Genomic DNA, 19,277 nt, shown 5'->3' with positions numbered 1-19,277 from the left:
TCTGATTTATTAAATTGTATAACAGTGCAAAATATTGCTCATTTGTAGTGGTCTTTCTTGAACTATTTGGAAAAAAAGATATAAAAATAACTAAAAACTTGTTGAAAAATAAAGAAGTGATTCAATTATAAATAAAGATTTCTTCACATAGAAGTAATCATCAACTTAAAGTGCCCTCTTTGGGGATTGTAATAGAGATCCATCTGGGTTCATCAACTTACTTCTAAACATTTCTTCACAAAAAAGAAATCTTTAACATCAATATTTATGGAACATGTCCACAAAAATCTAGCTGTCAACACTGAATATTGCATTGTTGTATTTCTTTTCACACTTTATGAACTTACATTCATATTTTGTTGAAGTCCATCCATCCATCCATTTTCTACCGCTTATTCCCTTTCGGGGTCGCGGGGGGCGCTGGCGCCTATCTCAGCTACAATCGGGCGGAAGGCGGGGTACACCCTGGACAAGTCGCCACCTCATCGCAGGGCCAACACAGATAGACAGACAACATTCACACACTAGGGCCAATTTAGTGTTGCCAATCAACCTATCCCCAGGTGCATGTCTTTGGAAGTGGGAGGAAGCCGGAGTACCTGGAGGGAACCCACGCAGTCACGGGGAGAACATGCAAACTCCACACAGAAAGATCCCGAGCCTGGATTTGAACCCAGGACTGCAGGACCTTCGTATTGTGAGGCAGATGCACTAACCCCTCTGCCACCGTGAAGCATTATTCAATAATTATATTTATAAAGGATTTTTTAATTGTTGCTATTTTTAGAATATTTAAAAAAAATCTCACGTACCCCTCGGCATACCTTCAAGTACCCCCAGGGGTACGCGTACCCCCATTTGAGAACCACTGATATAGGCTAACATGTATTGCAAAGCTGCGATGAAGTGGCGACTTGTCCAGGGTGCACCCCGCCTTCTGCCCGTTTGTAGCTGAGATAGGCACCAGCGACCCCAAAGGGAATAAGCAGTAGAAAATGGATGGATGTATTCCAAAGCATTTTGAACACAACCTACAGGGGCTGCCAAGAATGTCATGAATTTTCTAACTATTTTCAATTAAAGGCCTTTTTTGGTTTGGATGTGAATTACAAGACTGTTGCAGAACAAGTGAAGGGTCAGTCTGAGGGTCCACATGCAGTATAAAAGTGAAGGGTCGTGGTCTTTGGACATGAAATGTCACTGTAAGGCAGAAAGGGATATGATCCTTCTCTGTGAGTGTGTGAGAAGGTCATAGAGGGACCCTGAAGGCGGGCAGCAGTGGTGCAGACATTTTATATATATACATATTTTTATATTTATATATAAATATAGGGCTTCACGGTGGCAGAGGGGTTAGTGTGTCTGCCTCACAATACAAAGGTCCTGCAGTCCTGGGTTCAAATCCAGGCTCGGGATCTTTCTGTGTGGAGTTTGCATGTTCTCCCCGTGACTGCGTGGGTTCCCTCCGGGTACTCCGGCTTCCTCCCACTTCCAAAGACATGCACCTGGGGATAGGTTGATTGGCAACACTAAATTGGCCCTAGTGTGTGAATGTTGTCTGTCTATCTGTGTTGTCCCTGCGATGAGGTGGCGATTTGTCCAGGGTGTGCCCTGCCTATCTCAATCGGTAAATATATTAAAAGTTCTTTAACCGCCACCGGTGCGGCAACAAATATGCGATACAGACAAAAAGTGCCCCGTTTACACACACATCACAGGAGAGAAAAGGAAGTCGGTAAAATAAGAGCAAATAAGAGCAAATTAGAGCGGTAGAAAATGGATGGATGGATATAAATATATGCGTGCGTGAGTGTGCACAAAGTGGAAGCTTCTCGGTGTGTCTCCATGCACTCACATGGTTGTGTTGCCGGCTGACCTTGACATTCAGAAAGGGGCGGGGTCAGACAGGAGGGGCGTGGTCTTTGCAATCCAGTTAATGATAAAAGGGCCCGCTCCTCACTGCTCTCCCCCACTCTCACCTGGAGTTGCAGTACAGATTCAGGCATCTCACAAACGGTAACTTGGATTCTTTGCTTTGATTTTAACTGACTTTTTCCTCCCCATTTTTATAGCAAAGAGACACCAACTCTTTGAAAATGTTCTTTTAAATGGATGGCATTCACTCCATACTTGGATGTTTTATTAATTTATATGATTTAATTCAGACAACATTTATTCAACTTCATTGTTGCAATATTTTATATGCATTATATTACTTTCTAAATAAGACATGATAGCTAATTTCAGCATTCTAAACCACTGCATGTGCTAATTTGTCATTTCTTTCCTGCAGAGGACTCGCTCAACTCTGGCAAAATGGTGAAAGTCGGTGTCAACGGGTGAGAAACGATATTTATAACGTGCTTCCTCTTCAACATAACTTGCTTTAATTACATCTTTTCCATCTGTGGTGCATGCAAGGTCATCTTCTTAAATGTCAAGCTATTTTTAACTCATTCCAACATGTTTGAACATCACACTCTACTTCCACTGGCACCTGTCTTAATAAAGATAGTTAATAACAGAGCTGATTAAAAAACTGTTTGAACTTTGACCTTTTAGCAGACAGCATTGCTAAAGAGGCAAGTCCGACATTGTTGTTACATTCTTCTCGAGCCTCCATTGGCTGACTTGGTCATCTGCCCTCTCTCCTCCCCTCTTGCATTTTGACCCCCCCCTCCCCCCACGGTTAAAAAGTAACTGCCGCAGATCAAACCTGGCATTTGTCGTCATCAGCATTGCAACATAAGAACTTTGTTTGGACTTTTTGCACCTTGTCCTCCCCTTAACCCCTCAGCCCCGCCCCCTTTGTGCTTTGCAGGGAAGGAAAACCTTTAAGTCCATCCGACAAATGTCGATTTCGTATATTATGTTAATTTGTGCTTTTTAGATTTGTATGGCGGTCCAGATAAATATTATTTGTTGTTTACTATCTGGCCCTTGGGCACGTTGTCCCTCCACCCTTGTCTTCTGCAATAGACTTTACACCCAAATTTTGACTTAAAAAAAACAAAAAAATGATGAATTTCTTACATCTTATTCACTGACCTGACCCTTTCAAATAAGATTGCATAAATCAACACACTTGAGTAAATTATTTCCATTTAAAATATATATTTGAACAATTTTCCTTGTGGATTATTAAAAAAAAAATATATATATATCTAAATCTATATACCGTATTTCCTTGAATTGCCGCCAGGCATGCGGTAAAAGTAAGCATGCGCTAATTATTTCAAATCCTCTTCTCACTCCGGCACTTACCAAAGGCCTGCAGTAAAAATTTGAGTGTGATGTAAGCTTGGACCTTAAATCCTACTGAGTAGCTCTTAAATCTTCTTCCCTTTTATGCGATTTCAAATTACCGGTATTGAAATCAGCCTCCTTTATTTTGAAAATGATGACAGGGGAAGTGTCACTCGTGACGTCACCAGTTTGACCAGGCGGTAATTCAAGGCAGGCGCATACTAAACGCCCTGCGGCAATTCAAGGAAATACGGTATATCTCTATCACAAACTAAACTACATCAATTTGAAAATGAACTGTGAAACTACATTTATTTGAAAACTAGTATTTGTCTTACTATGATAAAGGGAATTTAAAATGTTAATGTTAGAAGATGCATACAACTAAATTCAAGTTAGTAAGTACAATACTGTTGTTTCATATTTAAAACAGTTTTTGAAAAGATATATTATAGTCTTAACTAAAAGAGGTGCACAAAAAATCGATTCACATCCAAATAGTGTTTATTTACCCCAAATCTATATCAGTTTACAATTTTCAAAAACAATCTATTTAAAAAAAAATTAAAAATAAGATGACATTAAAAAAATAGTTTAGGCCATCTTCATGCATTTCTAACCTGTAACCTTTTCTGAGAAAGATCCTTGAACTTTTAATTTGCTCATCTACAAAATCCAAGTTTTTGAAGTTCTCTGTGGGGGATTTCAGCAAATGTAGTTCATAATTTAAAATAAAACGTTTAGTTAATTCCAATGAAAAGTGACTAGAATGTCTCAAATCACTCAACCATACTAAATGTGTCATCTGAAATATTTTTTAATGACTCTAAGAACACAATATTAGAATATTTGCCCACTTCACAACCTACAGTACAGTCAGGACTCAACTGCTTTCTCTTCTACGTGATTATGTCGCCATCTAGTGGCCAGTTTGGCAAATTACATCCTCAATGCAACCGGACTTGAAAGAGTTAGTAGGAGCTCTGCAAAGCAAGGTCAACGGAACAGATGGTCAGCGGTGTACAAAAAGCCAAAAACACGTAATCAAAGACAGAAAAGATGGAATTCAGAATGTTCCGAGAAGAAATGAATGCATTAAAACAGCGGGTGGAGAAGCTGAACGAGGAGAATGCATCGTTGCCTCAACAGTTGCATGCCATGCAAACAAGATAACACCCACTGGGATAATGAACAGCCAAATGCCAAACATCAAGATGTCACCAATATGGGGGATATCACTATTGTGGAAAACATCAAAGACGAAATGGATCCATTTACACAACATTGCAGGGCTAGGCATCAAACCTTGATCCTCTGCAAGAGCAGTTGACAACAGAAGAGAACCAGATAACACCATACTTGTCAACCCTCCTGGATTTTCTCCTGAAAATCTCCTGAAATTCAGGCGGAGCTGGAGGCCACGCCCCCTCCAGCTCCATGCGGACCTGAGTGAGGACAGCCTGTTTTCACGTCCGCTTTCCCACAATATAAAAAGCGTGTCTGCCCAATGACGTTATAACTGTAGAATGATCGAGGGCGAGTTCTCGGTTTCTTACGTGGGTTTATTGTTAGGCAGTTTCATTAACGTCCTCCCAGCGCGGTAACAACAAACCGCAGTCACATTTTCGTCTGTCATAAACAGCAATGTTGTGACACTGTTAAACAGGACAATACGGCCATCTACTGTACATGCATATGGATAGAAAACTAGTGACAGAGAATAGAACAAGGATTGACAATTCAACCCTTAACTCAACAATGAGTAGATGACTGTTATGTGTGTGTGTATATGTGTAAATAAATGAACACTGAAATTCAAGTATATATATATGTATATATGAAATACTTGACTTACAGTGAATTGTAGCTGTAAATATACTCCTCCCCTCTTAACCATGTCCCCGACCACGCCCCCCCACCTCCCGAAATCGGAGGTCTCATGGTTGGCAAGTATGGATAACATGGACGCTGCTTCAACGGAGCAACAAGTTGTCAACTTTCTGCAATCAAAGGGAATTGATGTGGATATTAACACCATTGAGTATATCCATCCATTTTCTACCGCTTATTCCCTTTCGGGGTCGCGGGGGGCGCTGGCGCCTATCTCAGCTACAATCGGGCAGAAGGCAGGGTACACCCTGGACAAGTCGCCACCTCATCACAGGGCCAACACAGATAGACAGACAACATTCACACACTAGGGACCATTTAGTGTTGCCAATCAACCTATCCCCAGGTGCATGTCTTTGGAAGTAGGAGGAAGCCGGAGTACTCGGAGGGAACCCACGCAGTCACGGGGAGAACATGCAAACTCCACACAGAAAGATCCCGAGCCTGGATTTGAACCCAGGACTGCAGGACCTTCGTATTGTGAGGCAGACGCACTAACCCCTCTGCCACCGTGAAGCCCCATTCAGTATAAATGTTGTCTATCTGTGTTGACCCTGAGATGAGGTAACTACTTGTCCAGGGTGTACGCCGCCTTCCGCCCGAATGCAGCTGAGATAGGCTCCAGGGCCCTCCGCGACCCCAAAAGGGACAAGCAGTAGGAAATGGATGATGCGTGAATTCCACTGAATATGAGAGTCAACACAGCGTCAGTTAACATTATTAAGCTTGCCAACAAGAAAACTAAAGTGGCGTTGTTGATACAAGTAAAAAAGCTGAAGAGCACAAATGTGTACAGGAAGGAGCACCTCACTAAACTCAATGCTGAAATGGCCAAGAAAGGACTTGAGGAAACGAGGGAACTTGGAGTGCCAATGGAGGTCCACAAGCAAGAGTCCTAGTTGTCAATCACATCAAGGATTTGGACGAATATCAGAACTCTCAGCAACTACAACAATAATGGAGTCCGACGGAAAACAAACATTGACAGTAAACCACTTCAAGGGATTACTGAACAAGATGAACTTCACTCAGGTGCACATTCGTCTACACTTGGAGACAATCAGAGAGAAACACAGAACAGGAAAGTATGGAACTGAAAACCTTCAGCAGCACAGACTACAAAAGTCCTGAATTAGATAAAGATATAGATCCAGTTGAAATTGTTTTTCTTCACACCAGGAATAATTGTTTTTTTGAACGGACAAACAATATAACGGAAACATTAAAATACACCACCAATGACATTTTGTAAAGTTACGAAGGACTTAAAGTTGGTATCATTTGCGTTTTGTTCAGGAGAGAACACAGAAAAGCTAATACAAATAAAAAAAATTAAAAGATGGTTTGACAAAAACAGACCATCTAAAACTAAAATGATACTATTTTGTAACAGAAATACAAATAGACAGACATTGAAAGTGTAAAAGAAAACCCATTTTTGGGTGAAATAGATCAGTGGTTCTCAAATGGGGGTACGTGTACCCCTGGGGGTACTTGAAGGTATGCCAAGGGGTATGTGAGACTTTTTTTTTAAATATTCTAAAAATAGCAACAATTCAAAAATCCTTTATAAATATATTTATTGAATAATACTTCAACAAAATATGAATGTAAGTTCATAAACTGTGAAAAGAAATGCAACAATGCAATATTCAGTGTTGACATATTTTTTGTGGACATGTTCCATAAATATTGATGTTAAATATTTCTTTTTTTGTGAAGAAATGTTTAGAAGTAAGTTGATGAATCCAGATGGATCTCTATTACAATCCCCAAAGAGTTGATTATTTCTGTGTAGAAATCATTTATAATTGAATCACTTGTTTATTTTTTAACACGTTTTTAGTTATTTTTGTATCGTCTTTTTCCAAATAGTTCAAGAAAGACCACTACAAATGAGCAATATTTTAGACTGTTATATTATTTAATAAATCAGAAACTGATGACATAGTGCTGTATTTTACTTCTTTATCTCTTTTTTTCCCACCAAAAATGCTTTGCTCTGATTAGGGGGTACTTGAATTAAAAAAAATGTTCACAGGGGGTACATCACTGAAAAAAAGGTTGAGATTGATGATACAATGAACTGGAAATCTCATGTAAAAAATATACAACATAAAGCAGCAAGAAACACGTCAATGAATAAGTCAAAACATGTTCTAGACCAAAAATCACTTCATATTCTTTACTGCTCACAAGTATCTGAGTTATTGTGCAGAAATATGGAGAAACAACAAATTTAACTTCATTCATTAACTCAGGGGTAGGGAACCTATGGCTCTAGAGCCAGATGTGGCTCTTTTGATGACTGCATCTGGCTCTCAGATAAATCTTAGCTGACATTGCTTCACACGATAAGTATTTAATAGTTCCGCTGGTAAAAATAACGTTCAAAATATAAAACATTCTCATGCATTTTAATCTTAATTTCCACGGCCTCTGTTCAAGAATTCACATTAATGGTAAGAATATTGTATTTATTATTGGTTAGCTTTAGAATAACAATGTTATTAAAAAGAGTTAGACTTATTATACTCTAAAAATGTTGGTCTTACTTAAAAATGCAAGCAATTAGTTGTATTCAGTGTTAAAAAATATTATACAGCTCTCACGGAAATACATTTTAAAATATTTGGCTTTCATGGCTCTCTCAGCCAAAAAGGTTCCCGACACCTGCATTAACTGTTACAAAAAAGATCAATTAAAATGATACATAATTTTGGATATAGCGAACATACAAAATCTTTATTTTCTGAATCACAAATATTGAAAATCAACAATTTGGCGCATTTGCAAAAAGCTAAAATGATGTAGGAAGCAAACTGTAGCCTGCTACCCAAGAATGTAAAACAATTCTCAACAAAAGAGAAGTATAACCTTAGAGGAATATTTAATTAAACATTAGTATGCTGGTACAACACTTAAAACCTTTAGCATATCTGTATGTGGAATTAAATTGTGGAATGGATTAACCATTGAAATCAAACAAAGCACTAATATGATTCAGTTTAAGAGACTGTTTAAACTACAAATGTTCATAAAGTACACAGAAGAACAATTATGATCAACATCTAGACTCCCTTTTTTTTCTTTTGAGATAATTATTATGTGTTTAATATTTACTTACTATGGTATTTTGTTTATTCACTGTTCTGTTGCAGAGAACAAGAAAATGGTATAAAATTGCAATGGTATGAAAAGGTGTAGGATTAAATAAGCTCAGCTTCTTCCGACTCCTTTTCGGACGTGCTGTAACGAAACTGGAAATATGTAACTCAGTGCATCAGTGGTTCTCAAACTTTTTTGTCATCCCCCACTCTGGACAAGGGGGAGTTTTCAAGCCCCATCTGCCCCCATCGCCCAAACAGAACCCTAATGCCAAGATTAACATTTTCAAATTTATTGAACATCAAGTTGTATACATTAAAACTCAATAACATCAAGTTCAATATTAAATAAAATAACTGTGCAGCTGTGGTGTAACTTGCATCAAGTTGTATACATTCAAACTCAATAAAATCAAATAACATCAAGTTCAATATTAAATAAAATAACTGCGCAGCTGTGGTGTAACTTGCGTCAAGTTCAATAATAAATCAAATAACTTGCATCAAGTCCAATAATAAATCAAATAACTTGCATCAAGTCCAATAATAAATCAAATAACTTGCATCAAGTTCAATAATAAATAACTTGCATCAAGTTCAATAATAAATCAAATAACTTGCGTCAAGTTCAATAATAAATCAAATAACTTGCATCAAGTCCAATAATAAATCAAATAACTTGCATCAAGTCCAATAATAAATCAAATAACTTGCATCAAGTTCAATAATAAATAACTTGCATCAAGTTCAATAATAAATCAAATAACTTGCATCAAGTTCAATAATAAATCAAATAACTTGCATCAAGTTCAATAATAAATCAAATAACTTGCATCAAGTTCAATAATAAATCAAATAACTTGCATCAAGTTCAATAATAAATCAAATAACTTGCATCAAGTTCAATAATAAATCAAATAACTTGCATCAAGTTCAATAATAAATCAAATAACTTGCATCAAGTTCAATAATAAATCAAATAACTTGCATCAAGTTCAATAATATATCAAATAACTTGCATCAAGTTCAATAATATATCAAATAACTTGCATCAAGTTCAATAATAAATCAAATAACTTGCATCAAGTTCAATAATAAATCAAATAACTTGCATCAAGTTCAATAATAAATCAAATAACTTGCATCAAGTTCAATAATAAATCAAATAACTTGCATCAAGTTCAATAATAAATAACTTGCATCAAGTTCAATAATAAATCAAATAACTTGCATCAAGTTCAATAATAAATCAAATAACTTGCATCAAGTTCAATAATAAATCAAATAACTTGCATCAAGTTCAATAATAAATCAAATAACTTGCATCAAGTTCAATAATAAATCAAATAACTTAAATCAAGTTCAATAATAAATCAAATAACTTGCATCAAGTTCAATAATAAATCAAATAACTTGCATCAAGTCCAATAATAAATCAAATAACTTGCATCAAGTCCAATAATAAATCAAATAACTTGCATCAAGTTCAATAATAAATCAAATAACTTGCGTCAAGTCCAATAATAAATCAAATAACTTGCATCAAGTTCAATAATAAATCAAATAACTTGCATCAAGTCCAATAATAAATCAAATAACTTGCGTCAAGTTCAATAATAAATCAAATAACTTGCATCAAGTCCAATAATAAATCAAATAACTTGCGTCAAGTCCAATAATAAATCAAATAACTTGCGTCAAGTTCAATAATAAATCAAATAACTTGCATCAAGTCCAATAATAAATCAAATAACTTGCATCAAGTTCAATAATAAATCAAATAACTTGCGTCAAGTCCAATAATAAATCAAATAACTTGCGTCAAGTTCAATAATAAATCAAATAACTTGCATCAAGTCCAATAATAAATCAAATAACTTGCATCAAGTTCAATAATAAATCAAATAACTTGCGTCAAGTTCAATAATAAATCAAATAACTTGCGTCAAGTCCAATAATAAATCAAATAACTTGCATCAAGTCCAATAATAAATCAAATAACTTGCGTCAAGTCCAATAATAAATCAAATAACTTGCGTCAAGTTCAATAATAAATCAAATAACTTGCGTCAAGTTCAATAATAAATCAAATAACTTGCGTCAAGTCCAATAATAAATCAAATAACTTGCGTCAAGTCCAATAATAAATCAAATAACTTGCGTCAAGTTCAATAATAAATCAAATAACTTGCGTCAAGTCCAATAATAAATCAAATAACTTGCGTCAAGTTCAATAATAAATCAAATAACTTGCATCAAGTTTAATAATAAATCAAATAACTTGCATCAAGTTTAATAATAAATCAAATAACTTGCATCAAGTTCAATAATAAATCAAATAACTTGCGTCAAGTTCAATAATAAATCAAATAACTTGCGTCAAGTTCAATAATAAATCAAATAACTTGCGTCAAGTTCAATAATAAATCAAATAACTTGCATCAAGTTCAATAATAAATCAAATAACTTGCATCAAGTCCAATAATAAATCAAATAACTTGCATCAAGTCCAATAATAAATCAAATAACTTGCATCAAGTCCAATAATAAATCAAATAACTTGCATCAAGTCCAATAATAAATCAAATAACTTGCATCAAGTCCAATAATAAATCAAATAACTTGCATCAAGTTCAATAATAAATCAAATAACTTGCATCAAGTCCAATAATAAATCAAATAACTTGCATCAAGTCCAATAATAAATCAAATAACTTGCATCAAGTCCAATAATAAATCAAATAACTTGCATCAAGTCCAATAATAAATCAAATAACTTGCATCAAGTCCAATAATAAATCAAATAACTTGCATCAAGTCCAATAATAAATCAAATAACTTGCATCAAGTTCAATAATAAATCAAATAACTTGCATCAAGTTCAATAATAAATCAAATAACTTGCATCAAGTCCAATAATAAATCAAATAACTTGCATCAAGTTCAATAATAAATCAAATAACTTGCATCAAGTTCAATAATAAATCAAATAACTTGCATCAAGTTCAATAATAAATCAAATAACTTGCGTCAAGTTCAATAATAAATCAAATAACTTGCGTCAAGTTCAATAATAAATCAAATAACTTGCGTCAAGTTCAATAATAAATCAAATAACTTGCGTCAAGTTCAATAATAAATCAAATAACTTGCGTCAAGTTCAATAATAAATGAATTAAAAGTGCCACTTTTTTGTGTTTTGACAAAATTTACCGCGCTCACATTTGTTAAAACCTCATTGAGTTCGGGGCTGAGCTGCCTAGACGCGAGTGCTTCCCGGTGAATGACACAATGTGTCCAATGCGCATTTGGCGCAACCCTCTTTATTAGAGCCTGCAGCCCGTTTCTTGACCCTGCCATGGTCTGTGCCATCAGAGCAAAAGCCCACACAGTTTTCCCATTTAAGGTCGTGTTCTTTGAGGAAAATGTCCATTATCTTGAACAGCTCATCAGCACTGGCTCTATTTTTTTTTTTTTTGTATTTGCAAAACAGCAAATCCTCGCACAGTGACTCGCCGTTCACAAAGCGGACGTATCACGTATGCGATGAACAGGCAGTCTTTATTGCCGTCAGTAGCTTCGTCCACTTGTAAAGCAAAACTACTTTTTTTTTATTTGTCTACGAGTTGTTCCTCAAGATCACTTGCAATTTCGCATATACATCTCGCAACTGTGTCTGAAAGTGATTTACAGTTTGTATAGAAAATGGGGTTGTAAAAAAAAATGTAAGAATATAATAAAAAAAGTGGAGGAGTTCAAGTACCTAGGAGTGTTGTTCACGAGTGAGGGAATAGTGGACCGTGAGGTCGGTGCGGCGTCTTCAGTAATGCGGACGTTGTATCGATCCGTTGTGGTGAAGAAGGAGCTGAGCCGGAAGGCAAAGCTCTCAATTTACCGGTCGATCTACGTTCCCATCCTCACCTATGGTCATGAGCTTTGGGTCATGACCGAAAGGATAAGATCACGGGTACAAGCGGCCCAAAAGAGTTTCCTCTGCCGTGTGGCGGGTCTCTCCCTTAGAGATAGGGTGAGAAGCTCTGCCATCCGGGAGGAACTCAAAGTAAAGCCGCTGCTCCTCCACATCGAGAGGAGCCAGATGAGGTGGTTCGGGCATCTGGTCAGGATGCCACCCGAACGCCTCCCTATGGAGGTGTTTAGGGCACGTCCAACCGGTAGGAGGCCACGGGGAAGACCCAGGACACGTTGGGAAGACTATGTCTCCCGGCTGGCCTGGGAACGCCTCGGGATCCCCCGGGAAGAGCTAGACGAAGTGGCTGGGGAGAGGGAAGTCTGGGTTTCCCTGCTTAGGCTGTTGCCCCCGCGACCCGACCTCGGATAAGTGGAAGATGATTGATGGATGGATAATAAAAAAAAAAATTTAAGTTAAATTTCCTCCCATTTTTCGCGCCCCACCTGTCATGTCTCTATTCCCCACTTTGAGAAACTCTGCATTACATTGCATGGTTTGCATGTTCCACATAAACTGGAACTGAACTGAACATTCATCTTTCAGATTTGGCCGCATTGGTCGTCTGGTAACCAGAGCTGCTTTCCACTCCAAGAAGGTGGAGATTGTGGCCATCAATGACCCTTTCATCGACCTGGAGTACATGGTACATAACTCTCACACCACCTGTATTCAGGGTCGTAGCTTAAATGAAGACAATAACCATAATGTTTTGTTTTTTTGCTCCAGGTCTACATGTTCAAGTATGACTCCACCCACGGCCGCTTCCACGGGGAGGTCAAGGTTGAGGGTGACAAGCTGGTCATCGACGGACACAAGATCACTGTCTTCCACGAGTGAGTTCATAGAATCCTTTCAAAAAACACAACTAAAAGATGGATAATGAGAGAGGGGGGAAGATTGCAAAGTGAGGATGCTCCCTAGTGGAATTCATGAGAAATTGGGGGTTAAATCACAGGGTGCGGCCCCAGCTGCTGCTCACTGCTCCCCTCACCTCTCAGGGGGTGAACACGGGGATGGATCAAATGCAAAATACTAATTTCACCACACCTAGTGTGTGTGACAGTTGTTGGTACTTTAACTTTAACTTAAATTGAGAAAAAAGAGTCACCAACAGAGTAAAAAAATAAGGCATTAACAGCAATAAAAGTGAGACTCTATTGATGTATAAATGTATGTTTGATGCTGGATAGTAAAGTTAAAGTACTTATGATTGTCACACACACACTAGGTGTGGTGAAATTATTCTCTGCATTTGACCCATCACCCTTGATCACCCCGTGGGAGGTGAGGGGAGCAGCAGCAGCGGTGCCACGCCCGGGAATCATTTTTGCTGATTTAACCCCCAATTTTGGTGATTTAACCCCCAATTCCAACCCTTGATGCTGAGTGCCAAGCAGGGAGGTAATGGCTCCCATTTTTATAGTCTTTGGTGTGACTCGGCCGGGGTTTGAACTCACACTCGTGCAATGAGTTGGATTGGAGATGTTCCACAGTTAAGTGTGTACGTAGCTTTAATGCTAATGAGCTGTGAGTCTGGTGCCTCCTTACATCCACTCTAACGGCCCTTGTCCAATGTAATGGGGGCCAAAATCACATACAACAACGTAACATTAAGGAGTTGGACAAGAGGAAACATACATCAGTACAACCAGCATATAGCTAAGTTTGCTACAATGCTAACCCCCTTTTTAAACCGTAACATCATGCAAGGTAGGGATTTTTGCAGAAGAAACGGTCAAAGTGGTCAACATTTACAGTTCTCCTGCTTGTAGCGGACTAAAAGTGTAGTGAAGCCTGCTTTAACGTCCAAGCCAGGGGTGTCAAACTCATTTTAGTGGGCCGGACAGGTAAAATCACGGCACGATAACTTAAAAATAAAGACAACTTCAGATTTTCTTTGTTTAAAATTCTAACAAGCATATCCTGAAAATATACAAATCATAATCATGTTTTTTACACTTAGATGTTGCGGTTAATAGTATTCTATCTTTATTATGTATACTTTCTGAATAAATTATGTATGTATATATATATATATATATATATATATATATATATATATATATATATATATATACTATAATTTATTTAAATTTCTGAATAAGTTATGTGATAATGTTCATCAGTCAACTCATTGGTGTTAATTTTCAATCCATCAAGATTAAAATCAAATTACAGAATGTTATTTTTAGCCCCTCCCCCCCCAAAACCCAACGTTTCATTAATGAAACAATAGGACATAAACATGTAAATAGGTGCACTCCATTAACAGAAAGCACACTATTTACATGTTTATGTCCTGTAGTTTCATTAATAAAGCGTTGGGTTTTGAAGGGGGCTAAAAATTTTACTTTTAAATTTTCAAAAAAGTGTATGTATATATATTTTTTTTTTCCAAATTGTGATGACAAATTTAATGACGTACCCAGAATGTGACCTAATAAATGTACAATTTTAGATAGTACTTAAAATGTCAAGTTTCCCTTTACTGCATAATTTAAAGTGGAGATGAGCTCATTCATGTCCGATTATCATTGGTGGATTTATATCTGGGATATTAATTATGCTAAAATTGAATCATAATGTATTTAAATATTTACTTTTGTGAATAAATTATGTGATAATGTTAATCAGTCAACTCCATCCATCAGTTTGCTACCGCTTGTCCCTCATTGGTGTTAATTTTCAATCAATTAAGATAAAAAACATATAAAAAATCGAATTACTATGTTATTTATGTTTGCTCATTTTCCTCGACTGGTGCACATGTTTTTATTTTATTTTTTTAACATATATATATAGCATAGTCTACAAAGATACAAACTACTATTGCGACATCTAGTGGGCACATTTAGAACAGCAGTTTATTTCATTCAAAAATGTTGGCTCATTTTATACAACGATTGTACAAACTTTGCATCAGTCCATCTTAGATGATCTCGGGCCCAAAGAAGACGGCGGCGTTTCTGGATGTTGTTGATAAATGGCTTTCGCTTCGCATAGTAGAGCTTTAACTTGCACTTACAGATGTAGCGACAAACTGTATTTAGTGACAGTGGTTTTCTGAAGTGTTCCTGAGCCCATGTGGTGATATCTTTTAGAGATTGATGTCGGTTTTTGAGAAAATGCCGTCTGAGGGATCAAAGGTCCCGGTCATTCAATGATGCCGCTTACGTGGAGTGATTTCTCCAGATTCTCTGAACCTTTTGATGATATTATGGAGCGTAGATGTTGAAATCCCTAAATTTCTTGCAATTGCACTTTGAGAAACGTTGGTCTTAAACTGTTTGACTATTTGCTCACACAGTTGTGGACAAAGGGGTGTACCTCGCCCCATCTTTTCTTGTGAAGGACTGAGCATTTTTTGGCAAGCTGTTTTTATAGCCAATCATGGCACCCACCTGTTCCCAATTAGCCTGCACACCTGTGGGATGTTCCAAATAAGTGTTTGATGAGCATTCCTCAAATGTATCAGTATTTATTGCCACCTTTCCCAACTTCTTTGTCACGTGTTACTGGCATTCTATTCTAAAGTTAATGATTATTTGCACAAAAAAAAAATGTTTATCAGTTTGAACATCAAATATGTTGTCTTTGTAGCATATTCAACTGAATATGGCTTGAAAAGGATTTGCAAATCATTGTATTCTGTTTATATTTACATCTAACACAATTTCCCAACTCATATGGAAACGGGGTTTGTACTTGCGGGTTTGACAGCCCTGACCCAAGCTGTTTCTGAAGTAGTGGACTATACATGGCGGTCTTAGTTCCATGTCCATGAGGAACAAGTTTGTCCTTCATGACGTCAGGGGAAACTCAAAGCGAGTGTTTGAGTGCTCTGTGAACAAAACTCCACTTTCCACACATTTAACTTGATCTTAATACCTGTTTGTCTTGTGCAGGAGGGACCCCAGCAACATCAAATGGGGGGATGCTGGTGCCCAGTACGTAGTGGAGTCCACTGGTGTGTTCACCACCATCGAGAAGGCCTCTGTATGTTCAACCACACCTGTCCTGCACTTTCACAACATCCTATTTCCACTCATGAACTAAAAGACACACGCCTAACGCTGCAGGCTCACTTGAAAGGCGGAGCCAAGAGAGTCGTCATCTCCGCCCCCAGCGCTGACGCACCCATGTTCGTCATGGGGGTCAACCACGAGAAGTACGACAACTCCCTCAAGGTTGTCAGGTAAGTGAAACGGGATTTATTTTTTATTTTTAATTTAGCTGGTATGAGTGTTCAATTTTAAACCCTTGTCTGTTTTGGTCTCCTTAGCAACGCTTCCTGCACAACAAACTGTCTGGCCCCCATGGCTAAAGTTATCAATGACAACTTTGGCATCATTGAAGGCTTGATGGTGACTATTGAAACACCCGGAAATGCTAACAAATAATTCAATCCATTTTAATCGAATGGTACCCGCTTCCCTCCAGAGCACGGTTCACGCCATCACCGCCACCCAGAAGACCGTGGACGGCCCCTCAGGCAAGCTGTGGAGGGACGGCCGCGGCGCCAGCCAGAACATCATCCCTGCTTCCACCGGCGCCGCCAAGGCTGTCGGCAAGGTCATCCCCGAGCTTAACGGGTAAATATTTCAACCATTTCCATGAATCTGATTTTAATAGGCCTACTGAAATGAGATTTTTTTATTTAAAGGGGGATAGCAGGTCCATTCTATGTGTCATACTTGATCATTTTGCGATATTGCCATTTTTTTGCTGAAAGGATTTAGTAGAGAACATCGAGGATGAAGTTCGCAACTTTTGGTTGCTGATAAAAAAGCCTCGCCTTTACCGGAAGTCGCAGACGATGACATCACAAGTGTGAGGGCTCCTCACGTCCTCACATTTATAATGGGAGCCTCCAGCAGCAAGAGGTATTCGGACCGAGAAAACGACAATTTCCCCATTAATTTGAGCGAGGATGAAAGTTTCGTGGATGATGATATTGATAGCGAAGGACTAGGTTTAGCTCGGTTGGTAGAGCGGCGGTGCCAGCAACTTGAGAGTTGCAGGTTTGATTCCCGCGTCCGCCATCCTAGTCACTGCCGCTGTGTCCTTGGGCAAGACACTTTACCCACCTGCTCCCAGTGCCACCCACACTGGTTTGAATGTAACTTAGATATTGGGTTTCACTATGTAAAGCGCTTTGTGTCACTAGAGAAAAAGCGCTATATAAATATAATTCACAATTCACAAAAAAAGAAAGTTAAAAAATAAAGGCGATTGCATTGGCACAGATTCAGATGTTTTCAGACACATTTAATAGGATAATTCTGGGAAATCCCTTATTTTTCTATTGTGTTGCTAGTGTTTTAGTGAGATTAAATAGTACCTGATAGTCGGATGGGTATGTCTTGAGGCCAGTGTCTGAGGGAAGTCGACGGAAGCTACAAGGACGGTGCAAACTCCACAGATCTCTGGTAAGAGGCGACTTTTTACCACAATTTTCCCACCGAAAACTGCCGGTTCACATGTGGTCGGGATCCATGTTCGCTTGACCGCTCTGATCCATAGTAAAGCTTCACCTCCGGGAATTTTAAACGAGGAATCACCATGTGTTTGTGTGGCTAAAGGCTAAAGCTTCCCACCTCCATCTTTCTACTTTGACTTCTCATTTATTAATTGAACAAATTGCAAAAGATTCAGCAACACTGATGTCCAAAATACTGTGTAATTGTGCGATGAAAAGGGACGACTTTTAGCCACAAATAGTGCTGCGCTAATATTTCCTGACAGTCCGTGACGTCACAAACACACGTCATCATTCCGCGACGTTTTCAACAAGAAACTCCGCGTGAAATTTAAAATTGCAATTTAGTAAACTAAAGCGGCCGTATTGGCATGTGTTGCAATGTTAATATTTCATCATTGATATATAAACTATCAGACTGCGTGGTCGCTAGTAGTGGCTTTCAGTAGGCCTTTAACTGTTTCTTTTTGTTTTTTTTTGACAGCAAGCTGACCGGCATGGCCTTCCGTGTGCCCACCCCCAACGTGTCCGTGGTCGACCTCACCGTGCGTCTGGAGAAACCAGTAAGTCCACATTTAGATCCCATGTGTCAAAGTCAAAGCCCGAATGAATGATCTGTGGCCCCCGGGGTGATATTTGATTAGTATTAGACCCGGCCCGCAGGCAACAGCCGCCTGCTGCAGTTTTGCACGCACCAATACTCCATCAGTGTTGGCGTTAGGAATTTTCAAAATGGGGTCACAAGGACCCCATATAGTCATAAAAACAATACATTTTTGGGGTCCCACTTTTTTGTAATCGTTTTGAAAACGAATGGTAAAATTACCATCCATTTTCCAGTGATTCTTAAACTTTTTTCAGTGATGTACCCCCTGTGAACATTTTTTTTTTTTTAATTCAAGTACCCCCTAATCAGAGCAAAGCATTTTTGGTTGAAAAAAAGAGATGAAGTAAAATACAGCACTATGTCATCAGTTTCTGATTTATTAAATCGTATAACAGTGCAAAATATTGCTCATTTGTAGTGGTCTTTCTTGAACTATTTGGAAAAAAAAGATATAAAAAAATAACTAAAAAGTTGTTCAAAAATAAACAAGTGATTCAATTATAAATGCAGATTTCTCCACATAGAAGTAATCATCAACTTAAAGTGCCCTCTTTGGGGATTGTAATAGAGATCCATCTGGATTCATCAACTTACTTCTAAACATTTCTTCACAAAAAAAGGAATCTTTAACATCAATATTTATGGAACATGTCCACAAAAAATCTAGCTGTCAACACTGAATATTGCATTGTTGTATTTCTTTTCACAGTTTATGAACTTACATTCATATTTTTTTGAAGTATTATTCAATAAATATATTTATAAAGGATTTTTGAATTGTTGCTATTTTTAGAATATTAAAAAAAAATCTCCCGTACCCCTTGGCATACCTTCAAGTACCCCCAGGGGTACGCGTACCCCCATTTGAGAACCACTGGTCTAAGTCACAGCAGCTCAGACGAGGTAACAGTGTGGGCAGGAAACATTTCCACAGACGCGGAAGGAGATTTTCACAACAAAGTTCTAAAGCTTAGTGAT

At 37.8% G+C, this 19,277-nt stretch overlaps 1 protein-coding gene across 1 annotated transcript in view; it reads left to right on the top strand.

Moving 5' to 3' along the window:
* The first annotated feature begins 1,901 nt into the window (after window positions 1–1,901).
* Window positions 1,902–19,277, top strand: part of gapdh (glyceraldehyde-3-phosphate dehydrogenase) — a 20,582-nt gene continuing 3,206 nt past the window's right edge. The window contains exons 1-9 of the mRNA XM_061914911.1: window positions 1,902–2,016; window positions 2,294–2,339; window positions 12,757–12,856; window positions 12,940–13,046; window positions 16,119–16,209; window positions 16,293–16,408; window positions 16,496–16,577; window positions 16,654–16,805; window positions 18,177–18,255. Of these exons, the coding sequence (XP_061770895.1) occupies window positions 2,317–2,339; window positions 12,757–12,856; window positions 12,940–13,046; window positions 16,119–16,209; window positions 16,293–16,408; window positions 16,496–16,577; window positions 16,654–16,805; window positions 18,177–18,255 (750 nt within the window). The 5' untranslated portion in view covers window positions 1,902–2,016; window positions 2,294–2,316. The remainder of the gene's footprint in view (window positions 2,017–2,293; window positions 2,340–12,756; window positions 12,857–12,939; window positions 13,047–16,118; window positions 16,210–16,292; window positions 16,409–16,495; window positions 16,578–16,653; window positions 16,806–18,176; window positions 18,256–19,277) is intronic.

This window comes from Nerophis ophidion, linkage group LG11, assembly GCF_033978795.1.
Source record: "Nerophis ophidion isolate RoL-2023_Sa linkage group LG11, RoL_Noph_v1.0, whole genome shotgun sequence".
Lineage (NCBI taxonomy): Eukaryota > Metazoa > Chordata > Actinopteri > Syngnathiformes > Syngnathidae > Nerophis > Nerophis ophidion.
Note: the sequence above shows the minus strand (reverse complement) of the source record. Positions and strands in the feature narration are given on the sequence as shown.